This window comes from Fukomys damarensis, unplaced genomic scaffold (genome assembly GCF_012274545.1).
Source record: "Fukomys damarensis isolate Sample0158 unplaced genomic scaffold, DMR_v1.0_HiC HiC_scaffold_25, whole genome shotgun sequence".
NCBI lineage: Eukaryota > Metazoa > Chordata > Mammalia > Rodentia > Bathyergidae > Fukomys > Fukomys damarensis.
The window spans coordinates 26,644,844-26,657,680 of record NW_022900937.1 but is presented as its reverse complement, the minus strand read 5'-3'; the positions used below and the strand labels follow the sequence as shown (position 1 = coordinate 26,657,680).

The 12,837-nt window shown below is 53.8% G+C and overlaps 2 gene segments (V, D, J or C); both read left to right on the top strand.

Moving 5' to 3' along the window:
- Positions 1 to 1,598: 1,598 nt before the first annotated feature.
- Positions 1,599 to 12,837, top strand: part of LOC104859009 — a 71,756-nt gene continuing 60,517 nt past the window's right edge. The window contains exon 1 of the C gene segment in view: positions 1,599 to 1,621.
- LOC104859011 lies at positions 3,880 to 12,775 on the top strand. The segment is given in 7 exon segments: positions 3,880 to 4,302; positions 8,557 to 8,871; positions 8,976 to 9,311; positions 9,574 to 9,894; positions 9,981 to 10,313; positions 12,282 to 12,397; positions 12,537 to 12,775. Coding segments are annotated over 6 exon segments (1,356 nt in total).

Genomic DNA, 12,837 nt, shown 5'->3' with positions numbered 1-12,837 from the left:
CCTGCCTCCACCCCTGCCTCCTGCCCAGGGGTTTTGGCTGAGCCTAGAACCACAGTGCTAACTGGGGCCACAGTGACTGACAGTTCTACAAAAACCCAACCCATTCAGCAACAGCAGACAGCCTATAGCCAACAGCCCTGCAGAGCCCTGTTGGGTAGGGCAGCTAGAGAAGTAGGAAAAGGCTCTGTGGTCTTGAAAAGTGAGAGGAGGCTTCCCAGTGACCAGATGCAGAGTAGAGGTGCTATGTTCAGGCCAGCCCTGGGGTTCAGAGCAGGGACACCATGACCCAGAAGACCAGTGAGAGTCAGTGTCTGCATGGGCCCAGGGTGGGATAGGGCTACAGGACCCCAGGCTAGGTGGGGTTTTTTTGTTTTGTTTTGTTTTGTTTTTTGTACCGGGGATCGAACTCTCTCTCTCACTTTTGTGAGGCAGGCGGCGGAACCACTGAGCCAAATCCCCAGTCCCAGGCTGGGGTTTTGATGGCCCTGGACACTAGGCCAGCTCAGTTGGTCTATGATTACTTCAACTTCTGGGGCCAGGGCACCCTGGTCACTGTCTCCTCAGGTGAGTCCTGCATCTGGGGACAACAGGGTCAGGAGGGATGGGCCTGGGAGGCGTTTTTGTGCAGGCACAGCCTAAGGGTAGAGGCTGTGCTACTACTGGTACTTCGATGTCTGGGGCTCTGGCACCCTGGTCACCGTCTCCTCAGGTAAGTCTGGGGCCAGCCTTCTCTGAAAATGGGAAAGATTTCCAGAGGTGCTTCAGTCTTTGCAGGGTCTTCTGGAGGCCCATGAGGCTGCTGGCAGCCTGTCTGTGCGGATATGGCACTTTGTTCCCTGGATAAAGGGTGACAGAACCATGCTCCACTGTGACCCTGAGACCTGGCTTTTCTGCCATGGCTGGCCACACAGGCCATAGGGGGTCAGGTTTTTGTACACCTCCTAAGGGGGCCTACAGCAGTGTGACTACTTTCAATACTGGGGCCAGGGGACCCTGGTCACCGTCTCCTCAGGTGAGTCCTTATAGCTTCTTTTTCTGCTCAACTCTGAGGATTTTGCTACATTGTGCGGGGAGAATAACCGAGTGTCAGTCTCAGGCCAAGAAGGACAGGAGCAGCTTTGGGGGCCAAGAAGTGGTCCTGGGAACTGTGGCCCACAAGATTCCCTCTATCACTGGTCTCTGGGTCCTGTTAGTCTATGTTGCCCTCAGTCTTCACTAGGTTCAACTTGAGGAGAGCCCCAAGACCTGGGGATCCAGCATCTTGGTCACCATCTCCTTGGGTGAGATGAATTTCTTTAGCCTCCTTGGTCTGGGCGCAGGTCTGGGATAGGTATTTCCAGTGGTTCTTTGGAACTGCATCTGGGACCCATGGGGGTCATTTGGGGGTGTGAGGCTCTCTGTTCTGCCACTGGTCCTTTTGTAGGGATAGGGACTCTTTGCTCTGGGGACAAAGGGTGGCAGAATCATGCTCTGGACATGGGACTCTGAGTCCTGCCCTTCCCACCTTGGCTGCCACACAGGCTGGAGTGGGTCAGGTTTTTGTACATCCCCTAAGGGGGCCCATGGCAGTGTGATTACTTTGACTACTGGGGCCCAGGGACCCTGGTCACCGTCTCCTCAGGTAAGTCTTTCCAGCTCCTTTTCCTATTCAACTCTATGGGGCTTACAGCATTTTGGGGGCAAAATGATCATGTCTGGGTCTCAGGCCAGGAAGGACTGCCTGGCCCCAAGCCTAGGGGGCCAGAAAGGGATCCTGAGGTCCACACAGACCCTCTATCCTGGTCCATGCGGCTGGGTCTCTCTGGGCTCTGGTCACCTATTAGGGGGGTCCTGGGGCCCCAGCCTGGCACCAGTTCTTGTCTGGAACCCTCCCATGGTTGTCACAATGTGACAACTGGCTTGATGTCTGGGGCTCAGGGACTTCAGTCACCGTCTCTTCAGGTGAGTCCTGCACCGTCCCCATTCTAATGCACCAGCGGAGACTCAGAGTCTAAGTCTTCCTGTCAGAATGACCGTGATATTTTAGAAAGTGGGAAAGGGATTTGGGGAGCTGGAGATCCAGCCCTCTTCAGCCTCAGGGGTCCTGGACAGGAGTCCATGCCGGTGTTCTGTGGAGTGAAATCAGGGTGACAGCTGAATAACTGGGCTCTGTCAGCTTGGAGACTTTGTGGGTCCCTGTGAGAACCAAGGGTGTCAGTTTAGGGTCACCTTCCCAGGCTAGCAGACATCTGGCTTCTGGTACTTGGATGTCTGGGGGCCAGTGGAGTCACAGACCTGACACAGTGACTTGGGTATGTCCACGGGGGTCAGGTGTGGGTCTCTGGGTGATGGGACACAATGCTGGCCAGGCACTCAGGGTTTTTGTGGGGTGCGGATGGAGACTGCACCATTGTGATTACTATGCTATGGATGTCTGGGGCTCCGGGACCCTGGTCACCGTCTCCTCAGGTAAGAACAGCCTCTTCAGGGCCTTCGCTCTCTGCTTTTGTCTGAGGTTTTCTGGGAACTGTAGGATCACCTCAGTGGCCTCAAGGGGATCTGGACAGCTGGACAGGAGTGTCAGGACTGAGCACCTCTGTAGATGTTCTGATGTCTTTGAAAAAGTATATTAAGGACCGGTACTTCATTGCAGTGATTGAGCCCCCTAAACAGGGGCTGGGGTTGGGAGCCACCTTCGGTAGTGTGCGGAAAAGGACATCTCTGGCTGGGCTGGGGATGTCCAGTTCTGGAATCAATGTTGGATGAGGGGTGCACCTCAGTGACTGCGTTGTCAGAGTGCCTGGACTGCCACACACAGGGTGCGGAGTGGAGTATTTTCTTTAGAATGGTGATGTATGCTCTGAGCTAGATAGTATTTAAAACTATTTACTGGTCTGAATAAAGAATGGTCTGAGGGAGTGAATTCAGTGAGAAGAACATGTAGCCATAGCCTTGGGGAGAACGGGTGGCTGGACACCCACACCCATAGGGCAGCATCTGCTCTGACAGGCTCTTGAGGAGAGGGATCTGGCTCTGTCCAGACACACAGAGGAGAAAATGCTGGGAAACAGACTTACTAAGTTTAAAAGACAGGATGTCTCTGAAGGGGCTCCAGAGGAGAATGGCTAAGAAAATTGTGACTTTAAATGTGAGACATTCGCAAGCATATTCCATTTTCAAATATCTAGGTGTTTAAACTTTTAATTTTTTTAATACTCAGTTAACAACTGTGAGTCATGTCTGTCTGGAACTGACATTGCTGCAGGTTCAACCAAGGAATAGGAATTTGGTACTGTTGGCAGGAATTGGGCCTGAGTTTTGACAATAATAAATAAAGTTTATTTTTTAAGTCAATGAAGCTATCCCGAGATGTGAGTTAGAATCAAGATGGCCTGGGGCCAGGACACCTGCAGCAGGTGGCAGGAAGCTGGTCACATGGAGAATCTATTTTAGGAAGCAAGAAAACAGAATAGGTAAATTTATAGCTGTGGTTCTGAAGAGGTGGTTTTGAAATTGTTTTGCCCAGCCCCACAGATCTGAAAGTTCCTGCTGAGCAAAACAACACCTGGGTCATTTGCATTTCTAAAATAAGTCTCAGATGCTGGTAGGAACTGGAAAGTCCCTTTTTTGCTATGTGGCTTTCATTTTTGAGTCTTAGCTCAGTTTTCAAAAATAGCTTATCAACTGTTAAATTGTATTCATTTTTGAAGTGTGATGTGCATGAACCTGAAGTCTTAGGGACAGTTTATTAGTGTATTTAGGAAAGTTTTTTAATTGCTTTAGCGTTCTTCTATGTGCTAATACCAGTGCTTTGTCCAATAACTGAAGCATTTATTTTTACAATGAATGTGTTCACAATATTTAAGCTAGTTTTATGATTAAGAAAAAACACTTTGCTATTCTGATAAAGATGCCTTCCTAAGTATTTTTTAAGACTACTCACTGAGTAGTCACTTTAGGAGACCTTTGAGGTAAGATGTATATTATCTTGGATTATTTTGGTTAAACATCTTAGTTGGTGGATTAAGAGAAATTTAGCCAGATAATGCAAAGGAAAAGCCTTTAGATCTCTGGCAACACAGAAAGCTTCGCCTCTGCCCAGCTTCCTGCTGACCAGCTGCTGGCTAAGGTCTGAGTGTGGGTTGCTGCTGGACCTGGCTTCAGCTTGGAGTCCCAGAACCACTCAGACCTGGGAATGTGTGGCAGTGGCTTCTGCCACCAGACCAACTGGCTCTTTGTGAACCAGCCAGTTTTAATGGACTTGAAGGAAATATTCTGTGCCAAAGATCCTCGGGACCTCCCAGCGACTGGGCACCCAACATGGTAAGCAAGAGGCAGCCACCCCTGCCGTGTTTGTTTCTCTTAAAAGTTTGTATTTGATCCTTGTTTCTTTTGGAAAGAGAATCAGTCTTTATTGTTGGATAAAGGGAATGAAATGTATTTGTGAATCCTTGGAGTGACTGTTGTCTGGGTCACTCACAGAAATATATGTCAAGGAGAAATGGGCACCAGGAGCTCTAAGGTTTATTAACTATTAGTCATTCAGTTCATGGTGCTTTAAAATGTACAAAGGACCAATGGCATTGTATCCATTTAAGTTATCAATGCAGATTTTATTTTAGACTATTATCATGCTTTCTAAAGAGTTTCGTGGCAAACAAGAATTTTAAGTGGCAAATTTAGATAAAATGCTTTATATGGTTGTTTTTCACGATGGTTTTGACCTGGATGGAACTTAAAGTCAGAAGGAGGGATCTAGGCTAAGGGGGTCTTCCAGGAGCACAGGCTCTGAGGGAGGCTCCCCCGGGCGCTTCCTACCTGCATAGCCAAGCCTCGCAGTTCTAGAGGAAAAAGAACTTTTCCTTGTTCAGAAATGCCCCTACTTTCTTGATCGAAACTCTCGATATTTCAATGAATTTAAAGTTGCAGGGATATACTTTTCCTGTTTGTTAAGGGGTCGTAGTGACTGATTGGGTGCCTCTGCAGCCTAAAGTCTGGCCCAGCGGGGTGAGAGACCAGGACATGCATGCCAGAGGAGAGATTAAGGGTGATGGAAGTCAGCTGGGCTGTGCAGATTTCAGCTGTGGAGTGTTTCAGCTGAGGTCTCCTGGTGCTGGTCTGGTCTAGGCTGGGCTGAGCTGAACTAGCAAAGCTGGGCTAGCAGAGCTGAACCGGATTAAGCTGGGCTGAGCTGGGCTGAGCTGGACTGGGCTGGGCCGAACTAGCAAAGCTGGGCTAGCAGATCTGAAATGGTATGGGATGAGCTGGGTTGAGCTGAGCTGAGCTGAGCTGGGCTGGGCTGGGCTGGGCTGGGTTTAGCTAAACTAGCAGAGACAGGATGGACTGAGCTGGGCTGGGCTGAGCTGAGCTGGATTAAACTGGGCTGAATTGATCTAGCTGAGCTGAGCGAGACTAGCAGAGTTTAGCTGGTCTGAACTGAGCTAGGTTGGGCTAGGCTGAGCTAAACTAGGCCAGGCAGAGCTGGGCTGGGCTGGGCTGAGCTACACTGAGCTACACTGAGCTGGACTAAGCTAACCTAGCTGAGCTAAGCTGAGCTAGGCTGGTACAGCTGCGCTGGGCTGGCAGAGCTTAGCTGGTCTGAACTGAGCTGAGTTGGGCTAGCAGAACAGGATTGGTCTAGGGCTGAGCTGGACCCAGGTGAGTTGAGTTGAGCTAGGCTGGGCTGAGCTAGGCTGAGCTGAGCTGGGCTGGGCTTAGCTAAACAGAGCCAGGGTGGATTGATCGGGCCTGAGCTGAGCTGAGCTGGGCTGGGCTGAGCTAAACAGAGCCAGGGTGGATTGATCGGGCCTGAGCTGAGCTGAGCTGGGCTGGGCTTAGCTAAACAGAGCCAGGGTGGATTGAGCTGGCCTGAGCTGAGCTGAGCTAGCAAAACTGAGCTAGCAGAGCTGAACTGGTCTGGGTTTAGCTAAACTAGCACAGCCAGGCAGGATTGATCTAAGCTGAACTGGGCTGGGCTGGGCTGAGCTGAGCCAGGAAAACTGGGGCTAGCAGAGCAGAGCTGAGCTAAGCTAGCAGAACTGGGCTGGACTGAGCAGAGCTGAACTGGTCTGAGCTGAGCTGGGCTGGGTTGGGCTGGACTGGGTTGAACTGAGCTGACCTGGACTAGTAGAGCTTAGCTGGTCTGAACTGAGCTAGGTTGGGCTGGGCTGGGCTGAGCTGGGCTAGGCTGGCTATCAGAACAGAATTGGTCTGGGCTGAGCTGGACCCAGCTGAGTTGAGTTGAGCTAGGCTGGGCTGAGCTAGGCTGAGCTGAGCTGGGCTGGGCTTAGCTAAACAGAGCCAGGGCGGATTGAGCTGGCCTGAGCTGAGCTGAGCTAGCAAAACTGAGCTAGCAGAGCTGAACTGGTCTGAGTTTAGCTAAATTAGCACAGCCAGGCAGGATTGAGCTGAGCTGAACTGGGCTTGGCTGGGCTGGGCTGAGCTGAGCTAGCAGAACTGGGGCTAGCAGAGCTGAACTGGTCTGGGCTGGGCTGGGCTGGGCTGAGCTGGGCTGAGCTAGCAGAACTGGGCTAGCAGAGCTGAACTGGTCTGAGCTGAGCTGGGTTGAACTGAGCTGACCTGGACTAGCAGAGTTTAGCTGGTCTGAATTGAGCTAGGTTGGGCTGGGCTGGGCTGAGTTGGGCTAGGCTGGCTAGCAGAACAGGATTGGCCTGGGCTGAGATGAGCTGAGCAGAGCTGGGCTGGATTGGGGTGGACTGAGATGAACTAGCATAGCCAGGCTGGGCTGGGCTGAGCTGAGCAGGGCTAGCAGAGCTTAGATGGTCCAAACTGAGCTAGGTTGGGCCGGGCTGGGCAGGGCTAGCAGAACAGGATTGGTCTGGGCTGAGATGCACTGGCCTTACCTAGCAGAGCCAGGCTGGGCTGAGCCAAGCTGAGCCTCGCTGAACTATTCTGAACTGAGCTGGGTTAGGCTAGCAGAACAGGGTTGGTCTGGACTGAGCTGGGCTGGATAACAGAGCCAGGCAGAGATGGGCTGAGCTGAAATGAGCTAGGCTAACAGAGCTTAGCTGGTCTAAACTGAGCTAGCTTGGCCTGGGCTGGGCTGGACTGAGTAGGGCTGGGCTAGCAGAACACGGTTGGTCTAGGATGAGCTGGACTGTCTTGACCTAGCAGAGCTGAGAAGAGACAAGCTGGTCTGAACTGATCTGGGTTAGGCTAGCAGAACAGGATTGGTCTGGACTGGATTGAGCTGGGCTCAACTGAACTAGTACAGCTGAGCTGGGCTGAGCTTGGCTTGTAGAGCCGGGTTGGTAGAGCTGGGCTGCTCTAGACTGAGCTGGGCTAGTGGAACAGGGTTAGTCTGGGCTGAGCAGGGCTGGGTTGAACTGAACTGGGCTAATGCAGCTGGGCTGCACTGAGCTGGGTTGCAGAGCCGAGCTAATGGAGCTGGGCTAGGCTGGACTAAAGTGATCTGGTTAGTAGAGCCCTGCTGTAGTGAGCTGGGCTAGTTGGAGATCTGGTTAGCAGAGCTGAACTGAACTGAGTTGAGCTACACCAGGTTGAGCCACGTTGTACTGAACTTGGGCAAGCTGAGGTAAAGTAGCTGAGTCAAGCTGAGCTGAATTGAGGTGGACTGAGCTGAGTGAGCTAAAGTGAGCTGAGCCAAGGTGGCTGAGCTAGGCTGAGCAGCACTGGGCTGAAGGAGGCTGAACTGTGCTGGATGAGCTTGGCTGAGTTAGCAGAGCTGGACAGAGCTCGGTGAGCTATGCTGGGTAAGTTTGGAGAACTGAGCTAGGCTGAGCTGAGCTAGGTTGAGCTGACTTTGGCTGAGTTTAGCAGAGCCACAGTGAGGCAGGCTCAGCCCCGTTGTGTTGAACTGGACTGAGCTGGGCTGGGTCAGCTGGGCCAAGCTGAGCTAAACTGCACTGGGCTGGGCTGCAATGAATTCTCCTGAGCTGGCTGAGTTGGATGGCACTGGCCAACTCATCACAGCTCTATCCAGCTGGTTCAGGAGGGCTCTGCAAGGCCACATGGCTTCAGCTGGGCTGAGCAGTGGTGCAGCTTACCCCTGGGGATGCTGTGCTGGGCCAGTGTTCCTGATCAGGCTGTGCTGAGGTGGCGTCACACTGGTGTCTGGTCCATCACAGCAGCCTTGCTGTTGTCCCACACAGCCCCACTGCAGGCCTAGGAGCCCTCGGGGCAGGTTGTAATGCTGCTTACTCCATATGCCCATGCAGAGCTGCAGCTGCCTTCAGTGTGCTCTTGGCTTCCCATGTGGCCCTGAAGCCTGGGTCCTTTGAGCTCTTTGTACTCTCCTCTAATGGGGCCAGTGAGGTTCTTTGGCCTGGCAGCACACAGGCCCGCCTGCCCTGCACGAGGCCTGGCCTCACAGCGTCCTCACCCTTGTCCTATATCAGAACCAACAAGGCCTCATAGCACCCCATGGCCTGCAAACATAGCTGGCCCTGTCCTCCCAGCCTTCAGAGGCCAGCCCAGCCCAGCCCTCTTGAGGGGCATCCAATGTGGGAGGGAGGTAATGACAGATCCCCGGTACAGGGAATAAAAACCAGCATCATCTCACACACCTCTTCTCTTCTGTGCCTCTTGGGTCACCAGCAAGCCCATCCGACCCGATCCTCTTTCCCCTCGTCACCTGCGAGAGCTCCCTGTCGGATAACAGCCAGGTGTCTATGGGCTGCCTGGCACGGGACTTCCTGCCCAATGACATCGTCTTCTCCTGGACCTATGACAATAGCTCTAAGGTGAGCCAGGTCGTCAGAACTTTCCCAGAGGTGCTGATAGGAGGCAAGTATACAGCCACCTCCCAGGTGCTCCTGCCCTCCAAGGACATCACCCAGGTCACAGACAGGCACCTGGTGTGCAAGGTCAAGCATGGCAGCAAAAACAAGAATGTGGAAATACCATTTCCAGGTAAGAGCCAGGCTTTCCCTGGGGACAGAGACCCTGGCAAGGCCAGGAGGGACAGCACAGAGATTAGGGCCAGGCGAGGCTCACACCTTGTCTCCTCGCCACAGCGACCAGCGAGCAGGCTCCCAATGTGACCGTGTTTGTCCCACCCCGAGACACCTTCCTCGACTCTGGAGAATCCAAACTCATCTGCCAGGCCACGGGCTTCAGCCCCAAGCAGATCACAGTGTCCTGGTTACGGGACGGAGTACCTGTGGGGTCTGGCTTCATCACAGACCAGGTGGTAGCTGAGAGCACAGTCTCCCAGCCCCTGACCTTCAAGGTTACCAGCACACTGACCATCACCGAGGTTGACTGGCTGGCCCAGAAGGTGTTCACCTGCCGCGTGGATCACAAGTCAGGCACCTTCAAGAAGAATGTGTCCTCCTCCGTGTGTATCCCCAGTGAGTGCCCATCCCCTGCCCAGACCATCCTTCAGTCCAAGGTAACCCCACAGCTGTCCACTCGGGTGGAACGGATGCCCCCCAGACCTGGCCACCTGCTCCTGAGCTATGGCTTTCTGGAGATACCAAGGGCAGGGCAGGGAGCAGTGGGGACACAGGTCAGGTGGCACCAAGCAGCACCTGGGGCAGGGCTGGCCCTAGGCTCTACACCTTTCCCTGACTTCACATCCAACCATCACTCACATCAGTGTTCTCCCCACAGCAACTCCATCCATAGAAATCGAAGTCTTCCCCATCCCACCCTCTTTTGCTGGCACCTTCCTAAACAAGTCTGCCAAGCTGACCTGCCTGGTCACCAGCCTGACCCACCGTGGAGGACTGAATATCTCTTGGGCCAACCAGGATGGCAAGGACCTGCCAACCAAAATTGCAGATCCTGTGAGCCAACCTAACGGCACCCTCAGTGTCAAGGGTGAGGCCAGTGCCTGTGTGGAAGACTGGGACTCTGGGAAGGCATTCACGTGCACTGTGATTCACCAGGACCTGCCCTTCCCATTGAAGAAGACCATCTCCAAGCACACAGGTAGGCCCGGCCCCCACCCCGCTCACTCCCAGGACCCCACCTGTCCCCCACTAGCCCTGTGCTCACCAACTCCTCTCTGCCCACAGAGCAAGCCAAGCACCCACCTGCCGTGTATGTGCTGCCCCCAGCCCGGGAACAGCTGGTCCTGCACGAACAGGCCACCGTCTTCTGCCTGGTGAAGGGTTTTGCACCCGCAGACTTCTTTGTGCAGTGGCTACAGAGTGGGCAGACCTTGTCCTCGGACAAGTACGTGACCAGCGCCCCGATACCCGAGACCCAGTCTCCAGGTCTCTACTATGCCCACAGCCTGCTGACAGTGACCGAGGAAGACTGGAGCTCAGGAGAGACCTTCACCTGTGTCGTGGGCCACGAGGCCCTGCCCCACGTGGTGACTGAGAGGACCGTGGACAAGTCCACTGGTAAACCCACCCTGTACAACGTGTCCCTGATCATGTCTGACACGGCCCGCACCTGCTACTGACCATGCTGCCCAGCCAGCCCAGGCACTGTGGTTCAGTTGCTCTGTTATTTGTGTGCAAACTAACCATTTCGGGTGTGCAGTGTTGCATTTCCTAAAATTAGAAATAAAAAGATCCCTTCAAAAGATGCTGGTTTTGAGTATCCAATGCCTGGCCTATTGGGGCATGGCTATGCTGTGCCCTTCTTGTCCACTGCCTACAGCCCCTCTACCTCACCCATTCCTGCCCATGCACTTGGCCTCCAAGTGCTTGGGAAGGCCTTGGTTCCTTGGTGATGCTCACACAGGCAGTGTGTGTTCTTGAAGACCCTGTAGCTGTTTCAGACAGACAGCTGAGCATTTGCCCATGCTGGTATAGTCAGCACACAGGCACACCCAGGGATATGAAGCCAGACACGTGTGTGTGCACTCATTGCGCACACCAATACACAGGCACACAGATGTACATGAATGCATACACAAACACGCAAGGTGGTGACACTCAAACAGATACACATGCACACCATCACACGCATAACACATGCATGGCCACATGGCCATCTATACCCAAGTGCACATAGACACGAGACAGGTACACACAGAGGCTTGTGCATGTACATGCACTAGGCACAAAGACACATAGGAACATACATGTGTATGGGAGCAGGTGGACACACAGCACAGATTCAGCACTCAGGCATGCGTGCGCACACACACACACACATTTCTGGCCACCACAGCAGTGGCTCCCCTAATTTTGCTGCCTCAGGGCTTGTCTCATGCTCTGCTTTTCCCTCTGTTTTGCCATGGAGTTGCTTTATGGCCCAGTCTGGCCTAGACTCTGGCTGTGGCACCATCCCTAGTCCCAGAGACAGAGTTCAGAGCACCCCTTAGGGCAGTGCTGCTGTAGCTTCTCAGAGAGATCAGCCTGAACTTGGGGATGCCCAAGGAGGTGCCCTTCAGGAAGACTCTGGGGAAAAATGGCTACACAATGCAGCAAGGTCCGATGCAAATGGCAGCAGGTTTTGGAGTCCAGACCCAGCCTTCAGGAAAGGGGTGGCCCCTCTGTAAGCAGGTCTCTAGGATCAACATTAGCAAGATGGTCCTGCAGGCAAATACAACCCACCCATTTGGGGCACAGGGAATAAAGCACAGCTTTGCAGGCAGGCCAAGTAAGGTCCCTACACCCAAGGAGTGCTGCTGGCCTGGGACTGCTCCTACTGTCTCCCCTGAGCTGCAGATATACCCTGACAGCTGCATCTCACTGTGTCCCACAGAGCTTCCTCTGCCTCTGTCCCAGTCCAGCCCCTGTCCCCAGGCCTCTGTCACTCTGGTAAGGACAGCAAGTGCCAGCTGGTGCCCCCAGGTTCTGTCACTCTGGTAGGACAAGATCAGCCAGGATGTCCCAGGCCTCTGTAACTTTCGTAGGACAGAAACTGCCAGCCAGTATGTCCCCCACATATCTGCCACTCTGGTAGAGCAGCAGTAGCTACACAGGATTCCCAAGCCTCTGTTACTTTGTTAGGGCAGGGCCATCCAACCAGGATGTACTCTGGGCTCTGTTCCTATTATCAGAGTCCCTGGGGAGGTGATCAGGAGCAGCCTGGCCCTCACTTTACCCCTGCACACTCCACACCACCCCTGCTTCTTAGCCAAGTGGCTCTGGCTGTGCCCCTTGCTCAAGGAGGGTCCAGGACTCACTGGAAGCCCAGTCCCTTGGGTCCCTGCCTCTGCCCTCTCTCATGTCAATGCGCCATGACTACCCCGCTCTTTCTGCCACCCAGACCCCCCTCACAAAGTTTTCTGTCCCTGTCTGCTCCTGCTTGCCTGATTGCCTGTGTCCACCCCAGCCTTGGCTGTCCGCCATCCTGTGCTCCCAGCCCCAGATAGGCTGCAGGCACTGCTGACCCCCCTCCTATGTCCCCTGCAGAGGGGGAGGTGAACGCCGAAGAAGAGGGCTTCGAGAACCTGTGGACCACTGCCTCCACCTTCATCGTGCTCTTCCTGCTGAGCCTCTTCTACAGCACCACAGTCACCTTGTTCAAGGTAGAGAGCTCTGGTGGAAGTGGTGTGGGGTATAGCGGAGGAGCCTGGGCTGCACAGTGATCCAGGCCACTTGGGTCCTTGCTGCCCCCACCTTTGCTGTCACTGGGATGCCCATTGATGCTATCTCTGTCACCTGCAGGTTAAGTGATCCAGCTGTGGGAGGACACCAGAGACCAAGAGCCCAATTGCAGGGCCTGGGCTGGGGAGGCCTGGCTGTATGGCCCTAGACTTGTACCTCTTCCTATGGTCTGTGATCTAGGACACAGGCTTCTTTCCACACCAGCCCAATATTTCTACCATGTTCGCAGTGCTGGGTCCCCGTGCTCTGCTTTGCTGTTTGCACACATGTTGTTCTGAAATAAATGCCAATGTGCTCTCCTGTGAAACCACCTTCTGTGGCATCGTCTTCCTTTTTCTCGCCTTTGCACTGTGCGGCATCC